Genomic DNA, 21,105 nt, shown 5'->3' on the forward strand with positions numbered 1-21,105 from the left:
TTCAGGCGCCCAACGGTGCGCCATGCAACGGCGCATGCAAACTCGGTAGGGATCTGGAAGGGGCCTGGACACCGTGAGCCCAGCGCTGAGGTCTCTTTTTTTTTGTCCGGTGTTCGTTCCCCCCTCATGCCGGCATCGCCGCTGCTGCCTGATGCATCAAGCGCATGCCCAGGGACCTCGGTCAACTCCGCTCAGCAGGTGGAAGCCCCAGCTGCTGAGCGCGACGAAGACGTCGCCCCCTGCGCGGGGCGGCCGCGAGAGATCCTCGCCATCTTCGCCTACGCAGTTCTCCTCAGCTTCCCCGTGGACAAGCAGGCCTTGGCTGAGCGCGCCGACGCCCCAGGGGTCGCCGAAGTCCGGCGCGCCGAGCGACGACAAGTCAGACGGCGTCGACTGAGAACGAAACGCGTAACGCGAGCGCGCAGCGGCAGCTGAAGTCGCGCCGTGAGACACACGAGGCGCGCCCGCATTCTGTATTTCCGCGCGGCGGGGGGGCAGCGCCCCAGACGTCGCTGACCAGTGAACCACGACGTCGTAGTAGTCGTTCCCTGCGTCGGCTTCCCGCTGTGCCAGCAGCTCGGGAAAGCCGTGCTCCGTCCCCGGCGCGGGCGCCGAAGAGCCCTGAGGGAACGCGGACGTGCCCAGAGCCTCTCGCGGCGCGCGCCAGACAGCTCGAGAGGCGGCTGCCGCCGCGCCGCCAGCCGACGTCCCAGTCACCCAGGACCGGCGCACGCCCGCGTGAGAGGCTGCGGCAACGCCTTCACCCCCCGCCAAAGGCGAGGCTGAGACGCCAGGAGGTCGCTGAGAGTCATCCGTGGAGGATATTCGAAATGCCTTTTCTGGCGCCGCGAATGAGCAAGACATTTGTCCCCCTCGTCAGCCAGGCGAGGCGCCGTCGCGCACGCGCCGTAGAGCTCGAACGGTACCTCTCTCTCGAGCTGCTGCAGCTGCTCTCTCTGGACCCTCTGCCTTTCCTCGACTCTGCGAAAGGTCTCAGCTATGCCGCCACCTCTGGGTGACTTTGCGTCTTCTCGTTCATCTCCGTCCCCCCGCCTTCCTCGCGTCGTCGCCTCCGCAGCGCCCGCAGAAAGCAGTCGGACGATATCTGCGTAGACAGCCACCGCGCGCGCCGCGAGCCCAGACGGACTTCGCACCCTGTGAAGGAGCAGACGGCCGCGCGACGGCGAAGATGAAAAAATCACGCGCTCTCGGCTGTCAAACACGAAGCTGCGAGGGTAATCTGGAGACGCAGCGACTGCTGGGCATCCAGCTGAAGAAGAAAACAGGGCGTCGGCGTACGCTTGCGCCTGGCCTTCGCAGGGCAGGAACCGCGTGACGACGCATGGATTCCTGCCACAACCACAAAACACGAAAAACAAAGAGGCGATGAGACGCCGCGACGCCGGAAGCCCAAAGCGCCCCTCCCTCTCTGTGGGCGGGACCGACCCGCCGAGTCAACGGAGAGCCAACTTCGATTCTAAGAGAACGGGAAACAGTTGGGGGTGGGTGAACTCGAGCCCACAATCCCAGCGGAAAAGAGGCTGCTGAGACAGGCAAAGCAGCGTTTGTGTGTGGAGTGCATTCCCTGCTGCCCCCCTTGGTTCGCAGAGGCATCTCTGCCGCACGCGCGCGCCGCGAAGAGAGTCTGCTCGTCGTGACTCGCCTCTTCTCGCTCGAGCGTGAATCCAACACAAATGTTCATATGCATACTACCGAATTGGTTTCAAGAAGCACCAAATCAGCAGGATGCTGTAGCTACATGCACGACATCGACTGGATATCCGCCGGCTCCTCCTCGCGGCGGGGGCTGCTCTTACGTCAAATCGGCGTGCGGCGACCTCCAGCCAGGCCCTTCACGGGCCTGCTGGGCGCTCGCGGCGGCAGTGCGCGCGCGTCGCCAGTCAAGCAGAAAGAGGTCATCTTTGCCTCGCGCAGCTACCGCAGTTGTCTCGACGCTCCACGAGCCTTGGCGCCGAAACGGGCGGATGCATGTGACGCACCCGCCCTCTTCTCCCTCGAGGGCACGTGCCACCCCGCGCTTCGCGCCGCCAAGTCCGCGATCTCGGTCGCCCTCGAGCTGCGCGGCGGAGGCGGAGGCGGAGGCGAAGGCGAAGCGGGCGCGCCGTGGCGAGCGCGGACTCAACACGCAGAGGCCGCTCTGCGTCTCCGGCGCGCGCAGATCGACGAGGTAAATCCCTCCGCTCCGCAGACCCACGAGCGCGGTGTGGCTTCCTCCCCCAGAGACGAACTCGCACTCGCCCGACGGGGACCAGGGAACGCCAGCAGCGGACACCGGCGACGGGGAGAGAGACAAGGCAGGAAGAGCCGAGCGAGACGGCACGCCGTGGAGCCACGCGGCGGAGACGCACGCGCTCGCCGCCAAGCCGCCGCGGGCCTCTCCGGCGCGGCCGCCGGCAGACGCGAGGCACCTCGGCCGCCAGCGCCACACGGGTGTCAGGCGGCCTCCGTCCGCGAGCCGGTAAAGCTGGACAGCAGGCGCCAGGCCCCCGACGAGAATTTCCAGCGCAGCGCCGGGCCCGACGCGTGTGGCTGAGCAGAGAACGTCGTCCGCCGCCTCGGCGGCGCGCGCAAGAAGTCCCGTCCTTCGCGGGAGAAACGAAGAAAGCGGGGATGAATCCAAGGAGGCAGCAGACGCGTGGAGAGACGCAGACGCTTCAGAGGTCCTCGCCGCCGAAACAGACGGGGATGGTGGCTCAACCCGCGCAGAAGAGAAGGCTGCTGCAGGCGAAGCAGGCGGCGATGCAGAAGGCAAGGTAAAACACGCAGGAACCGGAGAGGGTGATACAGCGGAGGAAGTTGGACTGAAGGCCGAAGGTGAAGACAATGACGAAAACGAGACTCGAGAAGAAGAGGCGGAAGAAGAGAGACTGTCGGAGCTTGCGCGAGAGTGCGTTGAGTCACCGCGGTAATCCTGGAACGAGTAGATCGAAAGGACGCCCCTGCGCGCCGCGGCGCCAAAGTGCGAGACGAGACAAAGAGAAGCAAACACCTCAACTGAGGCGATCGGGCCTACCTCCGCCGGAGCCACGGCCGACGACGGGATGGCAACGGCCTGCCTCCACGTCGTTTCCTGCGCCGCAAGCAGGCTCTGAAAATGACCAAGCGTTTCTTCTGCGTGCTCGAGATCCTCGTGACCCTGCGGCTCGCTCAGCCTCGCCAGAGAGTCAGCGGAGGCGCCTGTCGCCGCCTCTCGACTGGCTCGCTCGCCCGCGCCTTCCGCACAATTCCCTTCTCCCTCTCGCGCGCCCTCCAACAAATCGTCCCCCCCTCGCGCAGCGCGACAGCCGGCGACACGCGGCGCGCCGGCAGAAGAGCGAAGGAGGGAACGCAGAAGGCGCCGCTGGCGGCCCTCTGCGGCCGCGCGTCGGCACTGCTCAAGTTCTCCGCCGGAGAAGATCCTCACGCCGTCCTCCACGACCCCCTCCCCAGAGCGGTAGAACAGCAGGACATCGCCCGACGGGGCTGAAACGGGAGACAACGGCGAAGACGAAGAAGCGCGCAAAGAGAAGAAAGACGAGGAAGAGGAGGAGCCACCAGGAGCGGAGACCAAAGCGGTACGCGAGCGAGAGTGGCGCTGGGGGTTGAGAAGCAAAACGTGCTTCAAACGGTTCAGCCAGAGGCTCTCTCTGGGCGATGAGAGGCCTGAATCCTCTTCGTCTTCACCTGGTTCATCGCCACGCGACTCGAGACCGGATCTCTCGCTGCAGACGTCCATGCCGCCGCCTCCTCCATCCCTGCAGCCTGCAGCGTCTCGATCGAGGTCTCTCCTCGGCGTCCTAGCATTCGGCTTTTGGACCCCACCTGCAGGGTGGCTCCGCGACCGGCTCCGGCGCCGCCCGCCTGCCTCGAGCTCGTCCCCGCCGTCTCCACTCTTCCCCCGCTCCCCTGCGCCCGCGCCTGCGGCGAGGGCAGGCCCTCTCGCCGCGTTCGCCGCCCGGCCTCGCCGCGAGCGTCTCGTCAGCGCACCTTGCAGTCGGAGCGCCCGAAAGAGAAGAAAACAGTTTTTTCCTCTTGGGAGCCAGCTGTCGAGCCGCGGAGCGCCCTCGCGCCCGAGTTGAGGCGAGGAGACCGGGGCAGCGCCCGAGGGCGACGCCCGCTCGGAGGGCGCCGGGGAAAAGGCCGTGGCGCAGGGCGGCAGCCATACACACCCTGCAGGCGCGGCAGTCAGCAAAGGAGGAGCCGGCGGCCAACAGCCAGAAGCCGAGGCCCGCGAGACGGACGCCGCGGCGGAGGGGGGAGGGGGGAGAGAGGAGGAAGCGCCGCGGCAGCCGCGCTCCACGCGGAGAAGGAGGAGGGCGCGGAGCCCGCTGAAAGGGCAGCAGACGGCGAATCGCGAACGTGTGCGGCAGGCACGGAAGAGAGGCAGAGAGGCGCGCTCCTGTAGGGATTCTCAGACAGGAAGAAAAGACGAGACGCGTGCGAGAACGGAGCGAAAGCATCGGGTGAGCGGCCGACACAGTCGCCATCAGAAGCGCCCAGACCTCCCGAGGGGCGAGGCGGAGAAACCGCGCGAGACGCGGACGGTTGTCGAGAGACCCGCGAAGGAGAGGACTCACGCGAAGCGGCTGGTGAATCAACAGAGGAGGAAAGAGACGAGGAGGAAGAAGAGGAAGAAGAAGTCGCGGAGGAGATAGCGATCACTGCAGGGGCGTAGTTCTGAGACGGGTGCGCGCGTTTTTCCCTCACCTGTGCAGAGACGCGTCGCTTGAGCTTTCGTCGCGAGCCCGGAGCCTGCTCGAAGAACGCGGTGTGCCTGCCAGGCACATCGCTATCTTCCCCGCCTATTCCGCAACTCCAGTTCCCGCTCACTCCGCTGTTCCCTGCCTCCACTTCGCTTGCTCTGTCGCGGCCTCGCCGCCTCCTCCTAAACCCGCCTCCTCCTCTGCGTCCTCTTCCCCCTGGCGCGGCCCCCCCCGCCCACAGTCCCTTCCGACCGCCGCCCTCTCGCCCTGTCTCCTCGGAGCCCGCGCTGCCGGCTCCGAGCTCCGACCGCGGCCGCCCCGCCGCCTCCAGGCGCCTCTCGCGCTTGGGATCGAGAGTGTCTGACCCCGGCGCGCCGCGCCCGCGCTTTCGCGCCTCGCCTCCTGCCGACGCGAGAGAGGACTCGCACGAGGCAGACGAAGAAGGAGGTCGGAGAGTCGACGCAGAAGCAGAGGACGACGGAGCGGAGGCGCTTGCACACGACGCCACGCAGACCGAGAGCAGCTGTGATGGCGAGCGGAAACCAGACTTGGAGGCGCGAAAACGCGGTCGGTGTGCGTAGGTATGAGCGGCTTCCTCATCGAGAAGGCCTGCAGGCGGGGAAGGCGTCTCGTGGTCCGCGCGTTCGTAGATGCGGCGCAGCGTGCGGAACGAGTTCTGAGGCTCGGGGTTCGCTGCAGAGATCGCTGGCGGGCGCCGCGAACCCAGAGGAAAGTACCTGCCGCGCGCCGCATCCCAAAAAAAACCCGGCAAATCAGGCGGCGTGGAAGCGGCGGACGAAGAAGAGGAGGTGGAAGCCGAAAAACGCATGGCGACGGCCGCGCAAGTGATTCGTCAGCAGACAACGGCGCTGCAGAGAGATTTTTCCGGGCGCACGCGGACTCACAGACGGCGCCGCGAAGCAAGACAAATAACAAGAAGAGGCGGAGACAAGACGCGAAGGAAGAAATCGTAGTGCCGCGGATGCAGACGCGACGCGAGAGGGAAGGGGAAGGCAGGACGAGGGGAGGCCTGATGTCAGAGCGGGTGGAGTCCCGTTTCCTGGACCGCGTCCTCAGGCAGCCTCTCAAGCTGGCGTGACCTCGTTCTGGGCAGCATCCTTCTGACTCCCTCTGCGGAATTCCTCCTCATTCCACATCAGGCGTCTCAGCCAGCCTCAGCCGGCTCCCGCGCGCCTCCGCTTGCCTGCGTATCTGATTTGCCGCAGCGAGAAGAAGAAGAAGACAAAGGCGGAGGAGCCAGAGCTGCCATCCTCTGGTGTGCCCTCGCGTCCCGGGCTCCTGAGAAACGAAGAAGCGTAACGAATGGCAAGGAACACAGCTTGAGGCCACGGAGCTGGCGAGCCGTGAGTCGCAGCGCAGCGCGGAAATGCGCAGAAAAGGGGAGCGATGAGCGCCCAGAAAGGCCTTCTCATGACTCTAGGCCTCTGCAGTGAAGGGGTACTACGGCGGCGCGGCTCCTTCGCGGCCATTCAGGAGAGCCCAAACGCAGCCGCAGAGAGGAGACAGCAGACGCAGAGTCTTGTGCAGGGCAGCGCATGCTGCTTGCCTCCCTGCTGAGCAGAAAAAGAAGGTGAGGAGGAGAGATGAGGAGGAGGAGAAAGAGAAGAAGGAATCTGCATAGAGTTGAGCGCAGCCGCAGTCGAGTGAGGCGCGGTTGGACGCATGCGCACGCACACTGCGATTTTTCGTGCGAGGACTCGCCGTCGGCGCTGCACCGTTCTTGGCTTTCCCTCCTCTCTTTTGAGTCTTCGCTGTCCAAAAAGTGGAGGACGGCGGCTGGAAAATTGGCGAAACGTGCGAAGAGTTGTGAAGAAAGCAAGGAAGAAGAGCAGAAGAGAAGAACAAGACGAGTCGGCGGCGGCTCCGCGCTTGCCAGAGGGTCGTTAAGGGCTCAAAGTGTGAGTTTTATCCTCTTTGTGGATGGATTGTGTATGTCGCGGTACCCTCTCAAATCAGTGTTGATTGCTGTCTTCGTTTCGCGCACATTCGTCTTCTCTTCTTCGCCGCATATCTCCGTTCTGTGTCTCTCGACGACAGGATAGCTAGACAAACCGGACAGCCAACGCCCTAGCCAGGCTGACAGGCGAAGCGTTCCCTCGCTGCGTTTTTTTCTCGCTGTGCATATTGCCGAGTGAATTTCCTTCTTTCTTGGGTGCTCCTCAGCTGCCGTGGTAGCTTCCTCCCGCAAATTCCGTCTCGCGCCTTGAACTCCGTCTTTCTTGCTTCCTTCTCTTTCTTTCCATTCTCCGGCCGCATCCTTCGTGCATGTCCTCTCGATTCAGTCTTCCTTTCTTTTTTCCTCGGTTCTGTCTCGTGTGTTTCTCTACACACCTCACGTGGAAGCCTAGTCGCTCCCTGGGTCGCATGTCTTCTCCCTTTCCTTGCTCCCCGAGGCCTCGTGTGCTAAAGACTTTCTCTTTCTGGTGTCTCCTCGCGTGCCATGGAAGCGCGCGCGTCTCTGACAGCCTCCGCGTCGGTGCTTCGTCGCTTCCTCGGCGGCGGAACCGCCTCTCCAGGCCTAGTAGGTTGATTCCGCGAGTCTGCCCCTTCTGCCTCTGTTTCCTCTGCATCTTCTACTCGTCTCCGCTCCGCTGTCTCTCTCCCGCCAGCCTCCCTCGCAGGCTCTGCTCCTCCCTTTCACGTCTCTCCGCTTTCCTCTGCTATGCTCTCGCCGCCTCTCGGTACCTGTCGCCCGTCTCCTCTCGCTGCCTCCGCTTTGCGCGGCGCGGAGAAGATGCGGCGGATTCACTCGTCTTCAGGCCCCTCGTTGGGCGGCGACCGTCTCTCCTCTTTGCTTCGCCGCATGCGACGCAGAAGCCCTTTCTGCCTCCCTGAGCCCGCTGCGCCTTCTTTCCGCTCGCAGGCCTCCGCCGCCGCCTACGCGTGGCCGGCAGCGCCTTCGTCGCCTCGCGGTGCGACGGCGTTGGGCTCCGTCAGCTGCTACTTCTCTCCTCTCCTCCTTCCGGCCTCTGTCTCTGGGTCGGGTCGACGCGTCGCCTTCTTCTCGCACGCCACTCTGGCTGCATCCAGCGGCCTCCTCAAGCGCACGGGAGAAATGCGAAAAGCGCAGACTTGCGCCTTCTCGACGGGGAGCGGCGGCAGTCAGGTCGTCCTGAGCAAGGAGAGACACAGTAAGAAGCTGCGCCAAGCCGCGATGCCTCTCGAAGAAGCTGAGAGAGAAAAACCGCGAGTTTCCTCTCTCTCTTGGTCTCCGTAGACCAGTCACCAGGCACCTGTGTAGAGCGAACGTCTGCAAAGATTATGGATATATAACTTGAATTCAGGTTGCGGCGCGGGTTTCCTTCTCCCGTTTGCACGGCTTCTTGGTCGTATTCTCCGCGCTCGCGAGAGTTGCTTAGAAGGCGCGCGTATCTCTCTCAACGATGCGCTGTTTTACGTCACATCGGCCTTGTAGAGTCTCTGCGTGTGCTTGCTCGCTTCGCTTTCTCGCAGGTAGCGGCAGGAATGCAGTCGCGCGCCCTCAGTGTGCCTGCATGCATGCTGCCGATGACACACGTCACAGTTCGTCTCCAGATAGATACACACAGAGATATACATAAGTATGGATATCTATGTGGATAAACAGGTAGACAGATAAATAGATAGATAAACAGATGACGAGTAAATAGATAGATAAACGGATAGATCGATAGAGATAGTTGCACACACATATACATGTAGATACACGTATATGTATTTATGCATATATATGTCTGTTTCTACGCACAAGCATCTACGAATGGTTTTTTGAAGGTGACTGCGTCGCGTCTCTGCTGTCGCGCCTCCAGATCAGCTGTTGATGGCGGAGATCACGGAGTTCGCGATGCGGCCGTGCCGGCCTCTGACGCTGCAGGAGATCGCCTACCTGAAGGGTCCCCACATGCCGCCGCACGCATTTCCCAGCGGCTCGACTCCAGATCGCTCTGTGCTGCCTGCGCCGTCGCCAGAGTCCGTGCTGCCCGCCTCTGCGCTGCCCGCTGCGGTGGAGGGCTCCGAGGCTGCCGGAGAGGACAACAGCGTCGAGCTCTTCCTCTCCGTCGAGCTTCCGGTTCGCTTCGCCAGCCGTATCAAGCAAATCGAGGCCGTGCCTCTCTTCAACCAAGAGCAACTCATCATGCAGGTACCCTTACGCGGGAAGGAAAAGGCCGAAGCAGCGAAACCAGGAAGCCCCTCTGAGCACGTAGAAGAGATTACATGTCGAGACAAGGGCCTGGCATGCAGGGCTTCAGTCACACAGATCCTCCTTTCAGGAGTAGAGAATAAGCGGGGCGGCGGGGGGAGAGGTGGCGACAGGCATTGTATGAAACGATTTCTGAGGAGAGGCGCAGCGCAAAAGAGCCAGGGGGGAGGGGAGGGGGGGACGTCGTCAGGAATGGCGCGTCTTTTCGAGGCGGGGTTGGGCGCCCAGCGAACTCGCGTGGGCAGCGCGCTGTCAGGACTTGGCCCTGGCGCATAGCCTGTCTGCGATGCCTGCGCGCTGTTCTGCTCGACTGGCCTCGCCTTCTTTCGCTTGCTTCTGGCGCGTTCGCGGCCGCTCTATTCACCGCGTGGCTGCCGTTTTACGTACGGTTGCCAGTGTGTGTTTGTGCGTCTCAGGTGCGACAGCTGTACGTAGAAAGCTTCAAACAGCTGCGCATGTGCACCTGGACTAGCAAGGAAGAATTCGCCAAGGTGAGCCCGCGAGCGAGTGCCTTCCCTGAACCCTGAATCCTAAGCCGTAACAGGCGGCGAAGGCAACAGGCGCGATTTCGGCACCGCTGAGCGCCGCTGAAGGCGGCGGGGCGTGTGGGCGGCTTGAGTCGCGCGTCGCCGAGGGCAGGCAGCAGCGGGCTGCGTTTAGCGTTCAGTCGCCTTCGCAGACCTCCGCAGTCTCGCGCCCAAGTAGCGGCACAGACAGCAGCAGCTACCCTGTTGCTCAGTGCATGGAGTGCAGATTCAGGGGCGTAGAGGCAGACAGAGACAGCGGGAATGGATTGGTCAGTCCACCTCTGTGTGGGCATGCAATGAATCTGTGCACGTTCTTGCGTGCGCGTGCCTCTGCGATTCTCGACGCGTCACAGTGCTTCGAAGCCTTCAGAGTTTTCCCCTTCGTGCTGCCTTGCCCGCATGAGGGAGCTGTCTGCATCCGAGGCCTGGTCGCGCCTGGGGCCTACTCGTCTTCAGTTTCTGTCCGCTTTTCTGCTCTCTTCTGTCTGGGCGCGTCCATGTGACAAGTTGACTGAGACCCCGTTAAACTTCTTTCGTCCTTTCGCAGCTGCTCAAGAACTTGAAGCGTCGTCACGCGCCGATCGCGCCCCTTCTGGTCACCGGCATGCGCAACCTGAAGAGGCGCTGGCCGCACATTTTCGTGAGTCTTCAAAAGCCACGCGCGTCTCACGTGTTTCTGAAAGCTCCTTCAGCGAGCTGAAGGCGTCCGTTTCCGCGTAGTTTTGACTCTGAAAAGGGCGCTCGATATCACAGCGTTGATTCCTCCTCTTTCGATTGAGCCTTCATGTGTCGCTGCACCCAGCCTGAGCCGCAGCAGCTCGAGTAGCAGTGAACGAACCGATGAAGTCCTCGCGGTCAGGAAGGTGGATTCGAGAAAGTTCTCCGTAGATACTTGCGCGGGGGTTGTCTCTGCGAGTACCGTTGTCTGACTTCGTTCAAGTAGCTCTTTATGCCTTTATGAATTGATAGATATATGTGTGAGTGCTGTGCGTATGCGTGCCAGTTCAATTCTGGTGGCTGTTGTGTGTGTCTCTACGCGGCCTCATCTGCGGATTTCGGTAATAGAGGCAGGTAATGTGCTACATGGATAGACGGATACAAATATATACGTAGATATATAGATATAGATAGGTGGTGAGTTATAGGTGTGCGGACGTCTCGTGGCTATGGACTTTAATTTGTATTTCGGTGGTGTGTGAACTGCTGCAGACGGACGGATTCGTAGACGATTTCCTTGATAGCTTCTTCCTTTCGCGTATCGGTCAGTTCCCTGTCCGCAGATCTCTTCCTTTTTTCATTTCATGCAGTCTTCCCTACATCCGCTGCATTAGAAGACTGTCTATAGTCGTTCTCTTGCATCTTCAGGGATGTGGGGTATATGTCGGTCGGTGGTTTTCCGCTGGCTATATTCTTCACCTTTCTCGTTCGATTTCGAGTGTATACCCTCTGTAGCACCCTTCACGCGCATGTGTTCTGCTTGTCTATGTCACTTTGTTCTATAGATATAAATGTGTATTCATGGTAGTATCGCATGTGTCGCGTGGAGCTGGGTATAGGCAAGTTCAATGTCTTCGTACCAAGGTGTTTTTCCCTCTCTGCTGTCGTCCGCGTGCTTTGCCCTTGTCGCATGCATACGTATAGCCAAGTCTGCGAGTCGCCGGAGTGGTAAACAATTCGGTGAAATGCTTGGGCAGTTTCAATGGATTTTTTTTCTTTCTTTCTCCTGGTCTCGTGTCTGTCGCAGGCACGGAAATGCTGACAAGCGCGTATCTCTCCCCAAAAGGAATCGTTGATTCTGGTAAGAAGCTGAAACCTTTTTTGGCGTTGCTCTGGATACGCGCGTCTCTCAAACGACTCAGAATCACGAACTTTGCTTTTTCTGCGACCGCCTTCCACTTCGCGGCTGCCTTGTCGCCCGTTCACGGTTTCGATAGAGTCGTTTTTCCGCATCCGCTCGCTCAGCCCGGAGGTCTCTTTCTCTGTCATGGGCGCTACTGCCGCCTCGTCTTTTTGACCTCTCAAATCGCCTCCTTGTGCGCTTCACGATCCAGACATTTTGTGGCGATTGGCAGAGTTGTTCAGCCGGTCTCCGCTTGATTCAAGAGGCTATTCTTCGGCGCTCGACGTGCCTCTGTCTCGTTTGAGTCGTGGGTTCCTCTCTTTTGCCTCGTGTCGTTCAGAGTGCGACCCCATGCAAGTCATCAAAAAGGCCGCTGGAGGTGAGTCCTGCATATGCATCTGTGCGCACGTACACGTACGAAAAAAATGCACTGCATGATCTACGTATTCTTCACTGCGTCTGCGTGTGGCGTTATACATACACATACTCATTCTTGTAGCTCTGTTTAACCTACGGCATGCTAGGCTGCTAATGGAGCGACGCGAAGCGAGGTCTCCTCCTCACCGTCGTATTCGACATCGCATTTGACGTTCTTTAGACACTCTGCGGACAAAATTACTTGGAGGCGCTGAGCTTCCCGTGTGTGTGCGCTTGGATTTCTCCGCAGACGCCGAGAGGCTCTGTCACTATCACTACGGCTGCTGTCCCCGGGTCATGGTGAGAAGGCGACCAGCTCTTCTCCAGAAAAGATATCGCAGCGACATGAGAAAGGTTACCAGGCGAAAATGATGCGATAGATATACGCCGCACACAGACATGCTACAGTATGCACGCGTGACTGGATGTCGTGTATGTATGGGTGTCACACCTAACATTGGAAATCCAGCGGCGTCTGGACGGTGGGTGTGTTTGTTGCTGCGGTTTCGTCTGCTTTCGCTTCTGGTACAGGAGTGGGTCGACTCGCTTTGTTTGCTCTTTGAAACGCTTCGTCCACTCCTCGCGCAAGGGAGGCGCGGCGTGTCGTGGGCGCCAGTATGCCTGCGTGTCTGTCTCTTTATCGCTCGTGTTCTGTCTCTCTCAGTTTTTTTTTGCCGGCCGTTTTTTCGTCTTTTTGGCTAAGACGAAGCGCTTGGTCCTTGCTTGCTTCCGCAGATCTGGAATCACGAGAGAGCGCGCTTCGCCTGCGTGCCGCAGTACCTCTACTACATTCTCTTCGAGCTCTTCAAGGCAAGCGGACACCGTAGCTGACGCAGCCTCAGAGGACCCAGGAGACGAGACGCCGCTGGCTCCTGTCTCCCCCCCCCTCGCGAGAGTCGCTGACCAAAGAAAAGATGAGGGAGCTGTCCGAGCCATGCTCATGTACGAATCGAGAACGCGGCAAGCACATACAGATATACATATATATTCTTGTATTTTTATATTAATATATCTTTACGTGTGGAGATGGACGCACGGCTGATGCTCGTGACTATTCCCATCTGCTTTGTCCGTTGCGTCATACGCCTTTTGCTTTCGCTGTGACGGCGGAAGGGCCGGTGCCCACGTCTGGCTGAACTGCGAGGCGCTTTGTGCAGCTGGCGTCTTTCCGCCATTTTCCTTCGTCGCCCCTTGATTCGCGGTTTCCGAATGCAGCTTGCGATGCATTCAGAACGCGATGCGTGCGACGGTGGAGCGTTTCGGCGGGAAGGGAGTGCACCGGTGGCACTCGTGTGCGTCCGCCGGCGACGCCTCCCCCCGGGGCCCGCGCGCGCAGCGCGTTCAGTCAGCTTCTTCGCAGCAGCCAGCGTCGGCTACTGCGGCGGGCAAGGAAGACGAGACGAATGGCTGGGCGCCGCGCCGCAGCGCCGGCACCTGGCACTCCAGTGATAGCTTGTCCGGTGCAGAAGAGTGCGAATACGACGGCTCCTGTGTGTTTTTCGGGCGCCCCCCTCACTATGAGACCCGCATCACCGAGACGGATACTAAGCTGCCTCCTATTCAGATCGTCGTGTCTGGTGACGACCGCGTCATCGCCATCAAGGTACGGACGCCAGATGGCGGGCAAGTTAACTCAAAACAAAGGGCATTTGCTTCTTCTGCAATTATCAACTTATATAAAGTTATGGTTGGCTCTCCGCCAACCTCGCCTAATAGGCCGACCGTCCAGGTAGCAGGGCGGACGCAATCCCCGCTCCCGAGGAAAGGCGAAGGCGTCGGTACCCCCTCCTGGGACACCCTTTCATCCTGTCTTTTCCTCTCGCGCAGTCGCATTTCGTCAGCGTTCTGGGCAGGGGGGCAGTGAGGGGGGGGGGAGAGCCGCGCGACGGAGACTGAGGCGAGACAGCGCCAAGGTGCCTTCCGTGTGTGTCTGTGTCCGCCGATTCGGTGAGTCGCTTCAGATGTCCGACCAAGGAGGCGGCGTCGGGCAAGAGTCAATCGCCAAGATATGGAGCTACATGTACACCACGGCTCGCCCAGTCGAGATCGGCGTCAGCCAGCCGCCGACGACGCTCGCCGCGCCCCCGCCGCACGAGACCCCGTTCTCGCCGCCCACTGTGGGCTCTCTGGACGCCGCGCCTCCAACGATTCCTGGAGCTGCCGTCGTCTCTTCGCCTTCTGGCGCCGACTCTTCCGGGCCTCGGGATCCCGCGCCGGGCCCCGCCGGGTTCCCGCGAGCCTTGGGCTCCACGACGGCGGCCGGACGCGACGGCCGGCCCGGAGCGCTCGCTGACGACTCCGTCTGGGCGCAGTGGAGCTCGCGGCCTTCGTGCGCCACAGCCGGGCGAGAGGCGACGCCCGCTGGGCCTCCAGGCGCAGCGCCGCCCTCTTCCGGCATGCGTCAGCCCCTTGCTGCTGGAGCGGAAGCGCGAGACGTTCGTTCTGCGGCAGAAGAAAGCCGCGCGGCTCTGGATGGGCCCGCCGGCGGCAGCGACGGTCCGGGAGACAGGACCCAGGGGCCGGCGGCTCCGCCAACCGGCTCGGGCTCCATGGGCCAGTCCACCCCACAAGTGTCTCCGCTCGCCGGCTTCGGCTGCGGCCTGCCGCTCAGCCGCCTCTACGCGTCGTACCTTGGAGGGAGACTCGAGATTCTGTCGCTGCCTTTCCATGGGAGCGACGCATATCTCTATCTCAATCGCATTGGCGACAAGGTGAGGGACTCGCGCGCTGCAACTCCCTCGGAGGCCACAAGAGCAAGCGCGCCTAAGAGAGGGCGAAGGGCTGATACGCAGAGCGACGCAGGTTGGGAAAATAGTTCTCGTGTGAGAAGAGGCTTATGCAGGAAAGGGAGTGGACCAAGGGGACGATAAGTGCCACAAAAGAAAAGGCAGGTGTGCTCGCGCCAGAGACGGTTTGTGAGTTCGCCCCGTGAATCTTCAGAAGCACGCGGTCGGCCTCGCTCTCTGCCTCATTCGCTTTTCCAGTGACTTGCCTTGGGCTTCCGCCCCTCGCATCCCTGTCTGTGTGCCAACCCCTCAGGCCAGTTGTCGTGTTTCTGGCTGATTTTCTTGCAGGAACGCATGCCTCCGGACTCGTTTCCTCACGTCGGGCCCCGAGCGTCGCGCGGGCCGCTGAGGAGTCGGGAGGAGCTAGATCTCCTCGGCCTTCCGCGAGACTGATGCAGAGCGCAAGACGCCTTCGACTTCTATCACTCTCTCTCTGAAGCTCGGAATGTCGACGCAGCAGATGCAGCGAGTTCGCGGAGTCCGCTTTGTCGTCTGTATTTTTGCGTTCAACGGGGAAGCGTGGCTCGCTCCAGTTTTGTTACCTTCCTGATATGGACGCGGAGAGGGAAGTTGGAGGCGACGAGTTGTATATTGTTGTATATGCACGTGGGCATCTGTCTAAAGAGTTTCCGCCTTCTCGTCCTTCCCGGCGCACGAAACGCGGTCGCTGCTGCGTCTGCCGCAAGCCCTAACTTGCAGCGACGAGAGTAGCAGGCGGGGTTTCTGCCCAGACCGTGTGACCAGAGGACTATTTTCGAGGCTGTGCGTTGGCCTGTGCTTCTGCAACTCCTTTGACAAACTGCAACCGGGAGCCACGTTGTTCTAGACACACACGAGTGTGTCTCTCTCTCTTCGGGTGCGTATCTTCCCTCCCAGTACTCCAATACCTGATGTTGAAAACGCGTGTCTGTAGCGGTCCGCTTGAAGGTACTATGTGTGGACGGCCGCTTGCCAGCGGCAGGCATTGGCCCTTTTTTAACAGATATATACGCATAAATGTGGCATTTGTAGTCTACACAGTAATATCTATATATATTGAACCCTGCGCAGGCAGCCCTAGTCCCTCTCATGTGGTGCTGTACATGCACACCGCAGCTCGGGAAGGCGGCGCGTAAGGCCACCAGTTTACAACGGAGATAGCCGTTTGAGCAGCCCATCTGGACATGATCTGTGTTGTGTATCCTTCACGAAAATACGACGGGCCGGACTCAGTATCCACGCTCGGGCGACCGCGGGTTCCGGCCGTCGCAAGGCTGGTGGAACACGCTGTGGCTCTCCACCTGCTGTATACCGTCACTGCGTCAGGAGCTTCCGTAGTGCCAAACTTGTCACGCGTGCTCCCTCTAAAGACAGTGTCCTGTGCGAGAGCAACACTCTCGTAGCCTTACTACTGGATTTGTTCTATGCTTGTACTAGCCATCAGCTATAATGAACGCCATCTAGCACGCGAGGAACGGCTGCTTCTGTGTGTGCGCTAGACAGAGGAGCGTGCCTCAGACGCCACGGCCGCGAATTTGAGGCCCTCGCTCCTGCATACGCGAGTTCTCTTAATCGTAGCCGTGCCTGAAAACTGAGACGACTCTCTCTCTCTGTGTCTGAAGGGCACAAGTTTGCCTGGAGTAGCCTGCGTCCAACCACCCTGGAGAGGCGCTGGCTTCGAAGAATCCTCACACCCGCGGTGTCTCGACGTCGCACGCGGGGGGGCTAGAGGGGCGGCTGGCTCGAAGCCGATTTGCAGAGTTCCTGTCTGGGTTCTACAGAGCCTTCTGTGGAGCATGCTCAGGATTGCCAGAGCAAAAACAGCGGAAACTCTCTGAGTGCGAGTCGGAGGCACCCCGAGAGAGAGCGTGGCTTCTTGCCGATTCCCGCGGCACCCCCCTGCCGCAGCGCTCGGTTCTCAGGAGCTTGCCAGCCGGGCGCGAACATCGGCACGGAGGAGCGATCCCCGGAAGTCGTCTCAGAAAGTTTGATTTCTGCGCTTTTCAGTCCTGCATTCCCGTCCAATCGGACAAAACTTTTTTGGCGCGCTCATATCGATAGACATCGCGGTCCTCTCCAACTTTTTTGGAAACCCCCTACGCGAAAATCAGGTACGTCAACTTCCTGAACCGTTGCACGTGCTTCAGTCCGAGACGCCAACTGCAGCTTGTAGCTAATTGAAGAAAAAATGTCGATAAAGTTAGCTTCTGTCTCACCTCAGAGCATCTGGTAGAGGGAATAAGGAGATTCGAGCTGTTTCGTTGTCATTTTAGGCAAGTCTTTCTGTTAGTGTCTTGGCTTCCAGTTCGTGTATGGCACACGGTTACTAGCGGTGGAGCACCTTGCAGTGCCAAGTCAACGGTGTTTTCTTCGCTCTTTTGATAGTTTTCCCGCTCTTTCTTTTCCATATTTGCAATTTTCAAGCGCCTTAAGTTGCCTGGTCGTTTAGTGTCTCTTTTGCTGCGGTCGTCTTTGTTTTTGGCCAAGCGATTTTAGCTGTCCAGTGGCGTGTGGCGGTCGCAGTCGGAGCTTCGCGGATGTGGCGGTTTTTCCGTGTTAGACAGCTGCGAATATCGTGTCTTTCCCCTCGTCAACTCTCCTTTTGTGCATTGTTGCAGTCCGTGGGTTGTATGTGCCGTGTTATCTTTACTCAGGTGTTAAGATGTCGTCTCCTCAGGAATTCGCCAGCATTGAGCAGTAAGTCCCGCTTCCTTGGTCCTCTGTGAAGTCACTCGTATGTCAACGCTGTGTATCATGTTGTTCTCGGGCTCTGGGTAACTTTGTCCCGTCAGATTACGCTAGACCTTTGTGGGTCGGGCTAGAGGCTCGTTAGCACGATGTCTTGTCCAAGTCAGCCACTGGACACCAGAAATCGAATTGTAGTGTCCGTCTAGTGCACTATTGGCAAATGCAGAGAGCTTCCGTACGGCGCTGACTGTCGCTTGGGGACTATGCGGTGGTGCCTGCAAAGTGTCGATGTACGCGAGCTGTTTCACATGTGCCGCTGTGATGCTCAGGGCTCTCAACAAGAACGACGCGTACGACCTGAAGAAAATGGATACCTTCGTTGACAAGTACGGTTGGCGGGCGCGTGGGGTGTTTCGCGGGTGTCTCGATTCTTAATTGTGTAACGATAGCTTTGCACGAAGATCCATTTGTTACTGTGTGGCTCTCCGGGTTGTTCTGTTCATTTTCCATCCTCGTCGTTCCCTGCTCACACCTAACCTAATCAGCAAGTTGTTTGCTCCGGGTATCGCAGCGTAAATACATGTGTGTCATGCTTACGTTTTCGAAGATACTGCTCGCGTGAAAGATGCATACCGGAATGCGGTTCGACCTGTGTGACTATTATCACTTTCAGAGCGGAAATGCTCGAGACCAAGCGTCTTCCTGAGAAGCATGAACACGACAAGGAGGCCACTGGGAAGATGGTGGCCTTTGAGCGCCGCAACTCAGCGGCGGGCGCTGAGAGCCGCAAGTAGATTTAGAGTTTGCGCGCGAGGCAGACTCTAGGGAACAGAAATAAGGGATGTCGTGCGCATAGCGTAGTTTTTTTTTTTTCGCTGATTGTCCTCGACCGTCTTAGTTCACGTCTCTAGACGGCGAAACGTATGTCTGCATGCGATATATCTCGCGTTCTTTGCTGTGCCTCGTCTCTCTTTCCGGTTCAATTGTGCAAGTCGCAGCCCCGAAATGGAGATGGAATGACGTCTTTTTCTGCGGCGTGGGATGGCTGCCTCCGGGTCTGAACACCGGAGTCGCCCGTTCGCGGTCCCTCAGTTTTTCGTTAGGCACGCACGGCAAAGTGCAGTGAGCCGTAAAGCTTTCTAAATCGTGTTGTGCTCTGCCGCGTGAACAGGCTCGGGTGTGCAGCTGATTCCATTCCGTCGGTCATAAATTCGCACAGTCTTCCGTCACTGGAGAGTGCAACCCACGAAAAACCACGGGACTCACCTCGCTCGGTGTTCGTCTTGTTAAAACGCTGTCCGGTACGGCGTACAGCGTTTTGTACACTTTTGCGATGAACATAAGGTGCTCGCCTCACGCATTGCGTCCGGAGTTCTTCTCCACAAAAGCGTTACAAGAACGCCGTGAGCGTAGGACTTTGTGTGCTAGCACGATTCTGATGCTGCCCACTTCAGCGTGCGTGTCTAGCGCCTCGCACCGAAACACAGTCAGAAACCGCTAGGGCACAAAGACTACCATTCTTCATTGAAGTGAAATGTATACGCAACTCGCGCGGCGCGCAGGAACGGGGAGAAGCTTGTCGTGGTCCTGACTTAATGAGATGACGAGGCAGCGTTGCTGCTATTGCACAAGCTAGGCCAAGTGCGACGGTAGCGGCAATGCTAAATGCTAACTTGTCATCTCAAGCTTGTCTTTCTGTCGCCCCTCTCAGCAAACAACCCTGGCGCGCGTTCACTGTATTTCAAGCAGATGAAGTGTAGGGAAGAATGACCTTCGGGGAGCCTCCCGCGCGTTGCTCTGACGCAGGTGGAGGCAGGATTTCCTTAGTCGCTCGAGTGCCGGCCTTTGGTTTAGATTTCATGTGTTCGGGCCTTACCTGACAGCTTAGCTTCCGCTCTCAATCGCTGCTGTGTAGTTAGATCTTGAATTGTCCAGCTTTTTCGGGGGGGGGATATGCGTGAAGACTTGCGCTCGAAGTAGCCTATGAAGGGACCCGCCTCGCGAGCCGGAGGGCGACGCCCGATGCAGAAGGAGCAGCAGAAGCTTTTTTCAGTGTGCTGCGCTGACGCTGATGCGCGAAATGGTTAGCTGATCCGCGGCCTCGAAAAGAGGAAGCATCTCCTGGTGTCTGATGAAAACTCGGGGTTGCCCACGGCAGAATGCCGCTCGTTGGCTTCCTGCACTCAACGCGCGGGTTGTGCATTTCATGCCGCTGACAATGCGTCCAAGTACCTGTTGGTTGTTCTATGGTGCCTGTTGCGGGGCTTTTTCGCCGTTCCTGGCGCAACTCTGGTTTAAAAAAAAAAAAAACTAGAAGAAGTCACAACAGGGGAGTGTGGAGGTGGGCGGAGAGCCTACACGCCGGCCTACCCCGAGTTTGGACTGACTGTAGCTGACGAGTCGCTACGCCAAGTTAGCCTTTCCCTTGCTTGGCGGACGGGCAACGTTGCCAGATCCCGCATGAAATACACATCAGAGTAAACTGCGCATTGAATATACATTGAATATATACTAAGCCTCCTAGGGGGCTCGAACCCCTGACCACCAGCTTAAAAGGCTGGCGCTCTACCGACTGAGCTAAAGAGGCCGGGTACGAACTGTAACGTGAGGTACACCTCCTTCACCCCTTGTTGAATTAGAACTGGGCGTTTGTCCCTTCGAACGACGGAAGAAAGTAATTCTTCATCCAAAAACAGCTTTGTAGTGGAGCACTTCCTCCGTCTGTCACACGCACCCGCCTCATTCGTCTCTCGTGACGCGACGCTCACGCTGGCCAGACGACACATAATGACCGGCTATCCACGTTCCTGGAACTGCTTTCCCTGTTGAAAGTACGAGATAAAGAATCCTCTGAAAGGCAGTAACATTCACTCGCCGTTCTCGGGAGGCTGGTCTCCTCTTCTGCACTTCTCGAGGGGCACTATGTGCCGCCGGTGTGCAGACCCAGGCCGGTCTGGTAAACAATCATTTACGTGTTTCAGTCTTTTATTTGTTGCTCAGATCATATTGCGCCGTTCGTTCTACGTCAGTCTTCGAAAGCCATAACACTCAATGAAGATATGTTTCTGTAGGGGAGCTAGTCCCCCGCTATTCGTCATCGTAATGAGTGCAGGATATATTGTCACGACATATTTGGCAATCTCGCCCACATTCGAATTTTTTTTTTGCACGTGCACGAACTCAGTTACTACAGTCACGTGCCCTTTCCTGGCAGGTTGCTCTCCACCTGCTCATTCATATAATGTTGCAATTTGTGTGGCTGCCACACTCCTTTATTTGATTCTACTGCAGTTGTGCCTCGAAGCATGTCAAACCATCGCCGCTAGCGGGATGATCCGGTTGTCGTCTGCGGTCGTTATCAGCACCTCCAAAACATCTTGGCAGTTTGAGTCGGAGTTCATCTCTGCTTCGACGGCACGTACCGACGGTTCTACTGGCAACCGGCATCCAAGGTTGCCAGCGATATTTGTTACTCACTGAAAATGATGAGCAGACCAGGCACTTATGTGCATGCGACGTGAATGTGGAGACTGCTACGAAATGCAGAAAGACCAACAAGTTGTCTCCGGTGGCAGATTTACGCACAAGCGAGAGTCGTTCGAGCCTCTGCAAGACTACGTCAAAGTATTTGGTCGAAGGGGGAACGCCTCCGTGTGTCTGTGGGCAAACGAGTAAATTCCCTTGGCTTTTCACTGACATCGGGCATTCTGACGGCGGTACATCTGCCACACTAGTTATTTACAGTTACTGGGTTTCCGCAGTTTCCAAGCGGTACCACCTTTCCTGGTGGGGGGTCGATCCGGCATATCTTCGTGGACAGTCAGAGATCGGGTGAAGCATCCAAATCTGAGGCCCCGGGAGAGGAGGGCGTGAACTGCAAAAGACAAGAGCGTATTGATGAACTTTGTTGGAAGCAAAAAACGATACAGGTCGTGAATCAAAGCAAGGTCTTCCGGAGGCCCGT

At 58.8% G+C, this 21,105-nt stretch overlaps 3 protein-coding genes and 1 non-coding gene across 4 annotated transcripts; 2 read left to right on the top strand and 2 right to left on the bottom strand.

The window, feature by feature from the left end:
• Positions 1-156: 156 nt before the first annotated feature.
• On the bottom strand, positions 157-5,532 carry BESB_040220 (uncharacterized protein; the record flags this gene model as incomplete). The annotated part of the gene is made up of 4 exons (XM_029362608.1): positions 157-801; positions 927-1,350; positions 1,818-4,399; positions 4,708-5,532. The coding sequence occupies 4 exons, from the start codon at positions 5,530-5,532 to the stop codon at positions 157-159; spliced, it is 4,476 nt and encodes a 1,491-aa protein (XP_029221573.1).
• A 1,854-nt stretch (positions 5,533-7,386) lies between these two features.
• Positions 7,387-14,867, top strand: BESB_040230 (putative pyruvate dehydrogenase kinase; the record flags this gene model as incomplete). Its single annotated transcript, XM_029362609.1, has 12 exons — positions 7,387-7,855; positions 8,513-8,844; positions 9,321-9,395; positions 9,979-10,071; positions 10,641-10,692; positions 11,176-11,229; positions 11,612-11,650; positions 11,939-11,988; positions 12,424-12,498; positions 12,920-13,291; positions 13,650-14,399; positions 14,763-14,867. The coding sequence occupies 12 exons, from the start codon at positions 7,387-7,389 to the stop codon at positions 14,865-14,867; spliced, it is 2,466 nt and encodes an 821-aa protein (XP_029221574.1).
• Positions 14,868-17,115: 2,248 nt separating this feature from the next.
• BESB_040240 (uncharacterized protein) lies at positions 17,116-17,935 on the top strand (the record flags this gene model as incomplete). The annotated part of the gene is made up of 3 exons (XM_029362610.1): positions 17,116-17,150; positions 17,471-17,527; positions 17,815-17,935. 3 exons carry the CDS (start codon positions 17,116-17,118, stop codon positions 17,933-17,935), a joined length of 213 nt encoding a protein of 70 aa, XP_029221575.1.
• A 1,720-nt stretch (positions 17,936-19,655) lies between these two features.
• On the bottom strand, positions 19,656-19,728 carry BESB_041400. The gene has a single exon. It is a non-coding gene; the product is annotated as a tRNA-Lys (tRNA).
• Positions 19,729-21,105: the final 1,377 nt, after the last annotated feature.

This window comes from Besnoitia besnoiti, chromosome II (genome assembly GCF_002563875.1).
Source record: "Besnoitia besnoiti strain Bb-Ger1 chromosome II, whole genome shotgun sequence".
Taxonomy (NCBI): Eukaryota; Apicomplexa; class Conoidasida; order Eucoccidiorida; family Sarcocystidae; genus Besnoitia; species Besnoitia besnoiti.